The following is a 14,534-nucleotide window of genomic DNA, read 5'->3' as shown; positions in this document are numbered from 1 at the left end:
GAAATTTAAAACATTTTAAAATCGTATGTTGATTTTGACCGCACCTTTGAGTAGATAAAAGTGTCATGCAATTGTTGATGGTCTAAATCCAATCCACTCACAATACATTTTCTTTTGAAGCTAATTCTTTTTTTTCTCAGACGGGCAAAAACAATAGGATTTCCAGGGGAAAATGTCACAACATTCAGTAGATGACAGAGAAGGGACCGACATAGGGAACTCCAAGCCGCAGGAGCTTCGATCGCCCCGCGCGGGAGTTTCGATCGCCTCGACACGGGGGCTTCGATCACCTTGACTGTGGATGGTTCGACTGCCCCGACCGCAGGAGAATAAAGAGTAAGGAGATTAGACCTTATTGCCTTCCATCACAGTGAGGAACGTGGAGAATCCGCTGTGGTGAATGTTTATGTCAACTTTAATGTAGTTGTGCGTCTTGTTGCTTTTTTTTAGTATGGCTGTATGGTAATTTGAATTTCACTGTATTGGTAGATGTGACAATAAACTGACCTTGAAACCTTGAAGATAAGCATTATTATTCTTCCAAAATAAAAATGCTAATTTGCATACACACTGATATTTGTGTGTAGAAAATGTCTTTAATCTTACATGTAACGATAGTATGCTGCAGTATAATTAAACTCCATTTTTAATTATGCGGCACCTCCATCAAATATTTTCAAAAGTTTAATTACCTGGCTAATGACAGGTCAAAGAGCCCAAGGAACTGCCGTAAGGATGTTTGATACATGACATTCACCATGCTCATCTCTGTAATCAAAAAATATAGGATACTTCCTCTGGTCGCCACTAGGAGAAAATAACATGGTCAAATCGAATTGAATTAATTGTTAAATGCGCAAGTATGATGAGTTATAGGTACAATTAAAATCTTGCCTTCAGCAGTATCATAGGCACATAGTCAACACAATGAATGTGAATTGTCCATACAATTATACAGAATTTCTACAAGACAGTGAAAAGAGAGCAGCAGAGCAAAAAGAAATTTAGAAAAAACTCTATGTCCGTGCAAAAGGCATTGCTGAGATTGGATTAGGTTTGTGCAGGTCAGTTCAAGAACCTGATAGCTGTAGAAAAGTACCGGATCCTGATCTTTGTGGTGGACCATCTGAGATGTTTACACCCAGGAATTTGAAGCCGGTAACTCTCCACCACTAACCCACCATGAAAACTGACACTTGATCTCACAACATCCTCTTTCTGAAGTAAATGATTAGTTCTTTGGTTGACAATGAGTAAGGGATTGTTGTGGGGGCAGCATTCAACCAGATGTTCTATCTCACTTCTAAATGCTGATTCATCACCACCCATGATCTTTCCCACAACAGCGGGGTTTACTGCAAATTTGTGGATTCCATTGTACCTCTGCTTCCTTCCAAGAAGCCAATTTTCTATCCAGTCAATTAGCTCTCCTTGGATCACATGTGATCCACATTTCAAGAGTAGACTTGCATGCGGAACATTGTCAAATATGTGGAACCTTGTCTTCTATACTTTATGAAAATTAAAAAGATAATTTTTCTTTGTCATTGTTAATTCATTTTTGGCTGGCTTTAATATTTTAATTATTTGATTTCTACATTACTGTCAGGAACATGGAGGAAGTCACAGTCTGGCATTTCTAACTTAGTAAAACAAACTGATTCATTTGGGGCATTCTGTAATTTCACTGTTCACACAGGTACTAGATGCTCAGTGAAAGGTACTGCACTTTATTGATTGTTCAAGAAGGAACTGCAGATGCTGGAAAATCGAAGGTACACAAAAATGCTGGAGAAACTCAGCGGGTGCAGCAGCATCTATGGAGCGAAGGAAATAGGTGACGTTTCGGGCCGAAACGTCACCTATTTCCTTCGCTCCATAGATGCTGCTGCACCCGCTGAGTTTCTCCAGCATTTTTGTGTACCTGCACTTTATTGATTGTTGGCTGAGTGCAATCGCCAAAAGTGGTTCAATGTCCATCTGCCTGTCTACAAATGTCTGGCATCAGTTATTCTCTGTTCATATCAATAACTAACCCAAACCTTTCCATTTACAACAATATGTTCTCACCTGGTCTGTACTCCTCACGAGCAGCATTAATCTGTATCTCTGTTTCCGCAGCTATCTGCAGTTTCTGCGTGACCTCCTCAGCTGTCTTTTTGGTACTGCTTAGCACTGTGATAAGACTTTCATCCTCCACGAGGGAGCCCTTTGTGCTCGTCAGGCGGTACAACAGGTTGTCTTCCAGCTCTTTCATCTTCCTCTTATTTGATGTTACATCCTCCATTAAATCTGTGCGTTCCTTTTCCAGTTCCTATTTTCACATAATACAACACTTGAATTTTTTACTTTTATCTGTACAAATATAATGTACATTACCTAGAAGCACAAAATTACTTAAAACTGAGTATGTCTCAAATCACACAGATACATTTTTGTTAATCATGTTGGCAGTGCAGATTTCAACTATTAGTTATTTTTCAAAGGGTAGTGGTAGAAAATAGCCCAGCAATTTAATGCGTAAATATGATAGCTCTTGTTGGTGAACCTCAAATGGGAAATAGTACGCTAAACCTTTGGAGCCATTGCAGAAGTCTTTTCAAGAGATCTAGAGTTAATTGTAAGTGTATCAACAACAGAACAATGAGCCAAGGCGGTACAGCCGGAGAGTTGCTGCCTTACAGCTCCAGAGATCCAGGTTCAATCCTGACTACAGGTGCTGTCTGCATGGAGTTTGTACATTCTCCCCGTGACCTGCTAGGGGTTTCTCTGGGGGCTCCAGTTTCCTCCCACACTCCAAAGGTTTGTAGGCTGATTGGCTTAGTAAAATTGTAAATTGTCCTTAGTATGTGTAGGATAGTGCTAATGTACGGGGTGATTGCTGGTCGGCACGGACTCGGTGATCTGAAGGGCCTGTTTCCGTGCTGTACCTCAAAACTAAACTAAATAATTTAATTAACACCACAAGCATTGAACTGGGCTGCGATCTCTCCCCACTATCTCCTGAGCACACTTCTAAAGGTCATAACATCCCCCTGAAGATACAGGACACTTCTTCTTTCCACTTTCACCAAACAATCAGAACACTACCTGAAAACATCTGTGACTACTCTGTTGAATATTGAACCATACCGCTAAGCCCAAATTGAAAACTCTCACAGTGCTCATGCCCAACATGAGATGCTGGCCTTTTAGTGACACTAGTCATTAGTAATACTGAGGCTGCTAAGTGATCATAAAATTAGAGGGGTAAAAAGCAGTAGTGGGCCATTTGTTGCTGAGCCTGCTCTGCAATCTAATACGATCATAATAGCATGATTGCGAGCTCACTCCATATTCCTAGATGATGTTTGTCCCCCAAAATCAATCTCCATAAATATATTCAGCTTGACCTCCAGAGCCTTCTGTGGTTGAGCTTTCACAGGTTCACCACCTTTGAGAAGAAAGTGCTCCTGATTTCAGACCTAAATGTCTGATAGTGTATCCCCTCGCTGGTATGTTTCAGTGAGATTGCCTCTTACTCTTCTCAACTCTAGTGAATACAAGCCAAGTTGACACAATCCATTCTCATACAGCAAACTTGCCATCTTGGAACGGTCTGGCAGGACTTCATTGAAGTCTGTTATCCTTTCTAAGATAAGAGAACCAGAATTGTACATAATGTGTGGTATCACTAAGGTTCAGTATAGCCGTAACAAGACATACTTGCTCTAGAGTACAAGGGTACTCCGATCTGTTAATACATCAACATTTCCAATCTATCACTATTTAAATAATAGTCTGCATTCGATTTTTTTCATCTGCAAAATAGGATAACTTCACATTTAGTGTTCAAGAAGGAACTGCAGATGCTGGAAAATCGAAGGTACACAAAAAAGCTGGAGAAACTCAGCGGGTGCAGCAGCATCTATGGAGCGAAGGAAATAGGCAACGTTTCAGGCCGAAACCCTTCTTCAGTCTGAAGAAGGGTTTCGGCCCGAAACGTTGCCTATTTCCATAACTTCACATTTATCTAGGTTATACTGCATCTGTTATTTATCAGCTAACTCTCAAATTCCCCAAATCACTCTGAAGCCTCCTTGCATCCTCCCCACAACTTACAGCATGGCATCCTTTTTTTAGGCAGCAATAGCAATGCAGAGGAGCCATCTGTATCAATCTAATTGCATATTATGTGCCTTAGCCCATTTGTGATTGTATTTTCCTGGCTTTCCTTCTCATATTAAATGAGCTGAAACTTATGTCATAAAAACCATGGAAGCTCATTCACAACTACCACTTTGAGGAAATTGAAATTTTATCAACATTACAGTGATCATTTTACATGAATGATAAAAAAATCCAAAAAGGATGATGCAATTAATGAAAGAATACACTTTAAAACATTGTTACAGAGGATCCACAAATATGAACAGTACAAACTTGCCTGTTTTTCAGTTAGAATGACCCGACCCAGTAATTGGTCTTCCAGCCCTTTCATTGTTACAGTAAAGTCAATGATGGAGGTCCGAGCACTGATCTCAGGTGTGTATGCTGGATTTGGAAGCTTGGTGGTAATGTAGAGCCTAAATCCATTCATTACATCAATTTCTTTATCACCTAATTTCACCTGGTGAGAGACGAATTGATAATTAATAGGAAGTTTTGAATTGCACTGCCATAGTGGCCTTCAGGCAGGTAGTACATATAATCACAGGTGCTGTTTTCTTCAGTTTAGTTTAGTTTATTGTCATGTGTACCTAGGTACAGTAAAGAGCTTTTTTGTTGTGTGCTATCCAGTCAGCAGAAAGAATATAGATGATTACAATCAAGCCATCCACGGTGTACAGATACAGGATAAAGGGAATAACGTTTAGTGCAAGACAAGTCCAGTAAGTCTGATTCTGCTGTTGGAGGTTGAGGTTTTAAAGAGACCAGCACACAGTGATTTGCCCGGCTTAGGTGCCATCTTTGTAAAATGTTTTTTAAATGTTATCACAACCATGGCAAGAGCACTGAAAGATAAACAGATCAGAGTAAAAATATGAATTGATGCTATATAGTATCAATATAGTCTGAGTATTTAGTGTCCTACAGTACTTTCAAATCACGAAAATCTAAAATAGTCAATAAAGTGTTGACATTTCAACTGAACGTACATTGATGCCAAATAAATAAGTGCTGAAGGAACTCAGCAGGTTAGGCAGCACCTGTGGAAGATGCGCTTCCTTCCAATTCCCATACCAACTTTTCTGTCCTGAGCTCCTCCATTGCCAAATGAGGCCACACACAAACTGGAGGAACAGCACCTCACAGTTTGCTTGAATTCTCTAATTTTAGGTAACTTCTATAAGCATTCTCCTTCTTCTACAAAATGTCAGTTAACCAGTTCCACAGTTTGGACACAGATGTATCCCTCTTGGGATTACACCATCCCTAACGAACAATCAGCCTATCAGGGAACTTCCTTGCCTGAGGTCATATGTTGCCAGCCCCTATTTGTCCTGTATTTTTCCTGCTTCCAGCCCCACCATGATCAGTCTGAAGAAGGGTCCTGACATGAAAGGTCACCTATCCATTTCTCCAGAGATGCTGCCTGACCCAGACAGTTACTCCAGCATTTTGTGTCAACCTGTGGAAGGAATGGACAGATGATATTTAGGGTTGAAATGTCATCTGTTCGTTCTCTCCCCAAATGCTGACTGCCCCACTGAGTTCCACTAGTACTCTGTTCTTCGCTCAAGATTCTAGCATTTACAGTTTCTTGTGTATAAATTGTAGCCATCTACCACTATCTGCATATTGCACTGGCAAAGTTCAGCCACCATTACCTTGTATGTGGAACCTGTTTTAATGAAGTTTTTCTCCAAGACATTGTCTAGTGCTGGGTCCAATTCCTCTCCTATATCTTCAATAAGTACTGGTCTTCCAAGAGAAAGCCCATCCTCTAGGTGATTTCTGAAGTATTTGTGATTTAGAGAAGTGATCTGTAAATATGAATCAAAAGTTTTTATGAATACACAGTACATTTTAACAGAGAACAATCAAGCTTAAGAATCACCCTTTGGCCTACCATCTCTGTGATGACTGATGCCAATCTGAACTAATCCCATCTGTCTGCACCTGGTCAGTGTACCTCTATTCCCTACCGGTTCATGTGTCTGTCTAAATGCCTCGTAAATGTTACTATCAATCTGTTTTTACGAACACCGCTGGCACCACCTTTCAGACAATTGCCACTGTGTGCAAAAAAAACTTGCCTTGTACATTCCTTTAAGCTTTCTCCTTGTCTTAAATCTATTCCCTCTTGTATTTGACAATTCCATCCTGGGGAAAATACTGATTATCTTTGCTACTCATGATTTCACAATTTCAGTCAGGTTACCCCTTCGCCTCTTGTGCTCCAGAGAAAATAATCCAAGTTCATTCAACTTCCCCTTATAATGAATACACTCCAATCCTCATAAACCACTGCAGTGTTGAAATCAGAAATGCCACTGTAATTCAAATGTGGCCGAAACAAAGTTTTAAACAGATGCAACATAAATTTTGGAATATCGTTTTGAATACTCTTCCATTTACTTTACAACACTAATTTCATAGCTACGATCTGCCTCATTGATTTAAATTATGCATTTTGTTTGTATGTTAAATTTAATAGCATGAAAAGGTAATCAACAATTCTAGTCAAAGTTATTGGAGAATCTTCAACAAATAGGATTTTGTTGAAAGAAACTGAACATTTTCCTGATTAATTATCTAAGCAAATCTATCAAATTTAAGTTTTAATAACATATTCCAAAACCACAACTCACTGGACACATATAGAGTGCATAAACTTTATTGATATGCACAGATAAAACTTGTAATTTAAGTCAACTGACTAAACATAATAAAATGGAAAAAGAACTGGTACCTGAAGTTCATTGGAAATCTCTTTATTTTTTATCCATATCTTGCCCTGGTTTTGTGGGTCAATCAGCAAAGGATAACGAGCAGCTTTCGTAACAATGATCCCATTCTGTATCGACAGCTCATCATTTGGTAAACCTTGCAAGTTCCATTCACTAATTGTCGGGATGTCAATCAACATGTCTGTAAGGTTTAGATTGGTGGCAAAAGGAATTTTGCGAGTTTTCATTTCTCTCTCCCAATCTTTCAGTAGCAAATTACGGAACTCTTGATTAAAGGGGCCTGAATATGACAAAAATGCGGTGGCCAATAATACATCACCTAAAACCAAAAAAAAGAAACTTATTAGCAATTCAATTTTTATTTGGCTTACCATTTTAATGCTTCAAGCTGCAATTGTTAATTCTGCCCAAATTGGAGATGCCTGGACACTAAAATTGAGTAAAGGCTTCTGGGCTGCTAGGCCATTTGGTCAATTTAAATGTGCCTTCTGCAGAAATGGGACAAGCTGCAGAATGGTGCCAGTTCGTCTAGAGCCTAGATAAGAGCTGCAGGGAAAGAATGGAACATCTGCAGATTCTTACAATTAGGTGTAAATTGCATGAAACGGATTGGGTGAATGCAAACCAGACACACACATTGTAAATATTGTTGCAAAGCTTTACTTTGCTAGATGTTGATTGGGTTAAATGTTGAGCCTTGTCTGGGTTTCTTGAATATCTAGGCACATGTTGCATAATTCATCTCTGTTAACTTGCATCTAGAAACTTCATCAGATACATTGTATTAGTCACTGTATTATTGGGTTAGGGAAATGTCTATCAAGTACTGTGTTAATCGATATCTGATATTGGACTGTTTAGAGACCACCCCCATATGGTTCGGCACCTCAAGGTTCAGGGACCTATAAAAGGCCGCTCCCACGATGTCCTGTGTCGATCTTCTGGAAGAATGCTTAGGACTGCGTGACCTTTTGGAGTGTCTCTGCTTGCCCGAGGCTAGGAGGGCGTGGACAAGCAGATACAAGGATCGAACCCGCGGTGGTTAGGTATAGCAGTGGGGAACTGTTATTGTGTATTTCCAAAATAAAACTTAGTTGCGCAAGTGCTTCACTCAGTATTTTATTGACTGAAACTAGACTGGGGGGGAAGCTTAGAACGAGCTATTTACACAATAATACAGAAAATATAATTAGAGAAGAAGAAAGCCAGAAAAACTTTGGTTTTAAAGTTGCAAATTCCTAAAGGAAAAGGTAAATTGATAATTCCAGAAAAGATACCCAAGAGGGATTAAAGTACTAATGATAAAAAGAAGACTTGCATTAACAGAGACACCTCAAAGCACTTTACATCCAATTAAGAATTTTTTAAATGCAGTGGTAGACACAAAATGCTGGAGAAAAGGAATGGGTGATGTTTCGGGTCGAGACCCTTCTTCTTTTGAAATGCCCTCAGGTAGGGATGTCTAACACATAGTCCTTAGGTGTCCTTGTGTGGGATGTCTAACACATAGTCCATTGGAAGCTCCCTCCCCCCAAAAAATGATATCTAGAGTAGACTAATGTTGGAAAGCTAATGAGATGAAACATCTTTATTATCCTCCCACACAGGTTCCATGCCTTTAGGCTTTGGATGCTCAAGCAGGTAAGTGATTGGAAATCTCTGCTAGTTGGGCTAGCATCAGGATCCTTCAATGATGAAATGGTTTGTTCCTCATTTAGCACATGAATTAATGGTACAGCCATCAAGCTTCTTAGCTGAAGAAGGGTTTCGGCCCGAAACGTCGCCTATTTCCTTCGCTCCATAGATGCTGCTGCACCCGCTGAGTTTCCCCAGCAATTTTGTGAAGCTTCTTAGCCACTTCTTTGCATGCCAGCCAAATCTCCACACAGATGTTTCCTGAATCAGAATTATGAGGGTTCTTGCAAAAAAAAATCAGCGCACGTCAGCCTATGTCTCAGTCTGCATCAAAATATCTCTGAACCAACAAATAGCCCAAGCTAAGAAAATCACAAGCAGTTTCAATATCCAAAAGAGGGATATTAATGTTTTAAAACATTTTCTTCTTTCGCTCTGGTTGAGGCTCCTCTTAAAAAGATGAGTGTGTAGCGGCACCTAATGGTGGGGTGGGGAGGTCAGAACCGACGTCATTGGTCGGTTCAGTCACGGGACCGCGGGGATTCGTTCGCGAGCTTTTTAGTTAGTTCGTCAGCGCTCCTCCCAGCAACAGCTGTTTTTGTTAGCTAGCCAGGCATTGTGCGAGTTTTCATTCCGTTTTTATAGTTAATAAAAATTACTTTACTCAACCTGCCTGGTCTCGCTTCAGTGGTGACCCCGACGATCCGAACGTTTTTTGGATTTTCAACATTAACTCGAGAACCTCGACGCCAACCCTGCCCAGTAGAACGCGGTTGCTCTTAAACTGCCCGTTTTTGGGCAGTTCAGCCTCAGGTGTGGTTCTCGCACATCGAGGCCCAGTTCGAGTTCCGCCACATCGTTGCGGATGCTACCCACTATTTCTAGGTGGTGGGTGGCTTGGTCAGGAGACTGCCACCCGGTTGCTGCCTTTCCTGCAGAATCTGCCCGCCTTTAAGAAGTATGAAGGTCTCAAGGCGCTGCTGCTACGCACCTTCGGGCTCAGTCGCCGTGATCGCGCATCTCAGCTTTTGCATATGGACGGTCTCGGCGATCTGTTTTGATGAGCGGGATGCTCGCGCTCATGGACGGCCACCTGCCTTGCCTTTTATTCGAGCAGTCTTTCCTGGAGCAGATGCCCGACGACATCCGCCAGCTCCTCGCCGGGTCCAATTTCGCCGACACCCTGCAGCTCGCTGAACGGGCGAACGAGCTGTGGCTTGCCAAGCAAGATGGCGGTTCCATCAGCCGGGTGTCCGCACCTCCGCAGCAGCCTCGACGGGCCGTTCCACCCTCGGCTGACATCGCTGCGCCGCAGTCGACCGCCATGGATCGCAGTAAGCGCCAGTGGTGTTAGTACCACCAACGTTGGTATGCGGCGAGCCTGCCGATACCACGCCCCCTGCTCGTATCCGGGAAATGCCTCGGCCGATCGCCAGTAGAGGCTATCGCGGTCAGCATGAAACATTGCCTCTACGTCCGGGACTGCCATTCCGGGTTCCGATTTCTCATGGACACTGGGGCTGAGTTGAGCATCTTACGTCTCGAGCACGTCTCATGCTGGTAAGCGTGGCCCCACCCTGACCGCCGTCAATGGCAGCCACATCTGCACCTATGGTACTCGGACTATTTTCCTCGTCATCGACGTTATCGTGGCCCTTCACCATCACGGACGTTTCCCAGCTGCTGCAGGGCGCCGATTTTTTGCGGGCCTTTTCCCTCCTGGTTGATGTCCGGGACCAGTGCCTTGTTCCTCCGGAGTCCCCCCAGCTTGCGTCACCGCGGCCCGCGATTTCCTCCGGCCCACTACATATGGTTCTCAAGTCATCCGGCAGGTGGAGGCCGTGTGGGGAGTACCGTCGCCTTAACGCCGTCACGACCGCTGACCGCTACCCAGTCCCGCACATCCAGGATTTCACGGCCCATTTGGACGGGGCTACCATTTTCTGCAAGGTGGATCTGGTGCGAGGATACCACCGGATTCCCGTCCGTCCCGATGATGTGCCCAAGACCACCATTATCACTCTGTTCGGCTTGTTTGAATGGCTGTGGATGCCGTGGCGGGCAATCTGAACCAGGTTGCTGATGCTGATGCCTTATCTCGTCCTGCAGTCCTTGGCCTACTGTCCGTGTCCCCGGGCATTGACTATTCTGGGCTGGCTGCGTCGCAGCGAGATGGGGACGAGATGATAGCCTAGTGTACTGCTGTTTCGGGGTTGATGTTGGCCGATGTTCCGCTCGGACCCACGGGTGTGACGGTCTTGTGTGATGTCTCGACTGGGCAGCCATGGCCCATCGTCACTGCAGGTTGGCAGCGGCGTGTGTTCGAATCCATTCATGGGCTGCCCACCCTTCCATCCGGGTGACTACTGCGTTGGTGGCGGCCAGGTTTGTCTAGCATGGCCTCCCCAAGCAGGTTGGGGCCTGGGCCAGGGCCTGCATTCCCTGGCAGTCCTCCAAGGTCCAGCACCACACCAGGATTTTGTTGTCCCTCCTCATCGGTTCGAGCACATTCATGTCGACCTGGTGGGTCATCTGCCGACGTCCCGCGGTGCCACACCTGCTCACGATTGTGGACCGTTTCACGAGGTGGCCCGAGGCAGTTCTGCTGCTTGACACCTCCGCCATGACTTGTGCTTGGACCCTCGCGGCCCACTGGGTGGCGCGTTTTGATATGTCTGGTGACATCTCCACTGACCATGGTGCCCAGTTCACCTCTGCCCTGTGGTCGGCCATGGCTCAGCAGTACGGCACTCAGCTGCATCATACGACTGCGTACCATCCTCAGGCCAACGGGTTGGTGGAGGGGTTCCACCTGCATCTGAAGTCTGCGTTGAAGGCGCGGTTCACGTCCCGGATTGGATGCTGCTGAGGATCCGCACGGCCCCTAAGGTGGATTTGGACACGTCTTCCGCGTAGCTGGTGTACGTCTTGGTGATTTCCTACCTGCGGCTCAGCCCACTTTGTCTGTGCTGGTGCACCTGCGGGAGAAAGTGGGTGGCCTGGCTCCTGTTCAGACCTCTCGCCACGGTGTTGCTCCTGCTTACGTTCCGCCGGCGCTCAAGGACTGCCTTTTTGTTTTCATTCGCAGGGACACGTGCCGGACTCCGCTGCAGCGGCTTCATGAGGGTCCTTTCCGGGTGTTGCGGCCCAGAGTCGCAACTTTTGTGTCGGATGTCGTGAGGAGATCGTTTCGGTGGCCCGCCTCAAGCCCGCCCATCTGGATGTCGACAGCCGGGGGTGGTGGCCCAACCCCGGCGTAGAGGTCGTCCGCTGGCCGTGCCACTTTCGCCGGTTGCACCTGTTGTGACTGTTCCGCCTGTTATACCTGTTCCGCCTGTTATACCTGTTGCACCGGATATGCCAGTTTTTCCTGTCTCCACTCGGTCTGGCCGCCTGATTTGGACTCCCACTCGTTTCCTTTCCTCTGTTTCTGGGAGGGGGGTCCTGTAGCGGCACCTAGTGGTAGGGTGGGGAGGTCAGAACCCTCATCATTGGTCGGCTCGGTCACATGACCGCGAGGATTCATTCGCGGGATTTTTAGTTAGTTCGTCAGTGCCCCTCCCAGCAACAGGAGCTGTTTTTGTTAGCCAGCCTGGCACACGAATTGCACGAGTTTTCGTTCCGTTTTTATTGTTAATAAAAATGACTTTACTCAACCTCCCTGGTCTCGCTTCAAGTGCATATTTTTACCTTGTTTGAAAACCCTCCCTTAGATGTAATTGTCCACCTTAAAACTAATAATGTACATAGAAGCTGAATTTGAAGAAACTAATTTTACAATACATTTGAAATGAATTTTTTCACATTAATATTTCACATTTTTGGCAGAATATCAATAATTAGTATTTATTTCATGTTTCTATAATTCATATTGTACCTTATATCAGAAATATAGTCAAATTTAACATTCATATCTTTATTAGTTTTACTAATGTTAAAATCTTCACAATTTTGACAGACAATTATAGTCTCTTCTATTATCAAGTAATTAATTGGCGTGAGATAACCTGCTGCACATGCATAATATATAATTGTTTTCACAAGGACACAAGCTGCATGTGATGCTTTCAGCTATAAATATACACTGAACTTACCCACAAGCCGCTTGATCTGCACGGAGAACTCCTTGCTTTGCTCAGTCCACCGTTCCTTTTCACCTGCCAGTCCACTGATGAGACTGGAAGCAGTCTGCATCTTGTGTCGGCAGCGATCAGCATCCTCCAGCAATGCCTGACAATGAGAAGCATTTCAACAGCAGACTACTACATGTAATGTGCACCAGCTGAAAATTATGGTCAAACACTAAATGACCCTTGAAAACAGATGACATCATGTGCGGCCGGTGGCGCAATGGTAGAGTTACTGCTTTACAGCGCTTGCAGCGCCGGAGACCGGGTTCGATCCCGACTGCAAATGCTGTCTCTACGGAATTTGTATGTGACCGCGTGGGTTTTCTCCGAGATCTTCGGTTTCCTCCCACACGCCAAACATGAACATGAAATTCACCAGAAATTCTGCTTCTGATATCATATCTATTTTGCCTCTAGAAAGCTAAAGAGGCAAAAAATAATCTTCTCAAAGTAACTCTCCAGAACTAGGGGTCACAGTTTAAGGATAGGAGGGAAGTCTTTTAGGACCGAGATGAGAAAATCATTTTTTACACAGAGAGTGGTGAATCTGTGGAATTCTCTGCCACAGAAGGTAGTTGAGGCCAGTTCATTGGCTATATTTAAGAGGGAGTTAGATGTGGCCCTTGTGGCTAAAGGGATCAGGGGGTATGGAGAGAAGGCATGGGATACTGAGTTGGATGATCAGCCATGATCATATCGAATGGCGGTGCAAGCTCGAAGGGCCGAATGGCCTACTCCTGCACCTCTTTTCTATGTTTCTAAAAGGATACAGCTATAAAAAAAACTACTGGACAAAACAAAGACTGTGAAATAATCACTTCAAACAATTGAAAAACAATTTCCAGCTTGCAAGGAAACTAGATTGCCAAACATTGTCATAGTTAATTTGCACATTCTCTAGTACGGTTCACATCAGAGCTTGGCAGTCTAGGCTATGTAACACGATAACAATGATGAAGTATGGCATCAGTACTAAGTATAAGATATGTCAACCTGCCTGAAAAAGTCATTTGGTTACAGAATTCTATTCAACTATCTTGTCAATCAAAGTTGAATTCTATTATCCACAATTGTTGAAAATACATTGCTCCCATGATGTCTTTCCAATTAATTATAATTAATAAATACATTCTACTTTAATAACAAATATATCTGTGAGATATAACCAGCTACCTCTTCATATTCACCCTCAGTCTGACCCATGTTTTTTAAGGACACAGTGAGTAGTGAGGCAATTGATGCATAATCAATAGCAGGCCTTGCAGTCTCATCTGGAATATATTCTTTGCCCTGATTTTCATCTACACTATCTAAATAATATTTAACAAGGAGCAGTACTGATTGCGTAGGGAGGTACTGTAGGTGCTGGTTTAAACCAAAGACAGACACAAAAGGCTGGAGTAACTCAGCAGGTCAGGCAGCATCTCTGGAGAAAAGGAATAGATTACATTTTGGGTCGAGTTCCTTCTTCAAACTGAAAGCCGGGGGAAAGTGGAGTGAGAGATATAGATGGTACTTAGGATAAATGAATGGAAGATATGCAAAAAGCAACAAAAATCAAGGAAATGTGGGGCACACAATAGGCCATTGTTGGCTGTGGGAAAGGGGCCAACAAGTATACAGACAGAGGAACTCAACAGGACAACAGTAAAACTAGCACGACGACAAGGGTGGAAGAGGGGATGCAATTGATTTGCTTAGAGAAATCAATATTCATACCGCTGGGTTGTAAGCTGCCCAAGCCAAATATGAGATGGTGTTCCTCCAGTACTCTTTAGTTGATGGGGATCCCTTGATATTTTTTATGACTTCAAGAGGTTTTTTGCCAACATGAGCACCACAAAATCAGGTTGTTGTATCACTCATTGTGGGACAA

The 14,534-nt window shown here is 43.8% G+C and overlaps 1 protein-coding gene across 1 annotated transcript in view; it reads right to left on the bottom strand.

The window, feature by feature from the left end:
• The window catches only part of dnah5 (dynein axonemal heavy chain 5), a 227,990-nt gene that overhangs the window by 17,026 nt on the left and 196,430 nt on the right, over positions 1-14,534 (bottom strand). The window contains exons 62-67 of the mRNA XM_033048007.1: positions 12,623-12,758; positions 6,896-7,212; positions 5,811-5,966; positions 4,427-4,609; positions 2,071-2,314; positions 693-807 (exon numbers count right to left, since the gene is read on the bottom strand). Coding sequence (XP_032903898.1) covers positions 693-807; positions 2,071-2,314; positions 4,427-4,609; positions 5,811-5,966; positions 6,896-7,212; positions 12,623-12,758 — 1,151 coding nt within the window. The remainder of the gene's footprint in view (positions 1-692; positions 808-2,070; positions 2,315-4,426; positions 4,610-5,810; positions 5,967-6,895; positions 7,213-12,622; positions 12,759-14,534) is intronic.

Source organism: Amblyraja radiata, chromosome 2 (assembly GCF_010909765.2).
Source record: "Amblyraja radiata isolate CabotCenter1 chromosome 2, sAmbRad1.1.pri, whole genome shotgun sequence".
In the NCBI taxonomy this organism is placed as follows: Eukaryota; Metazoa; Chordata; class Chondrichthyes; order Rajiformes; family Rajidae; genus Amblyraja; species Amblyraja radiata.
The sequence above is the reverse complement of the archived record's forward strand: the minus strand, read 5'-3'. Positions and strand labels throughout refer to the sequence as shown.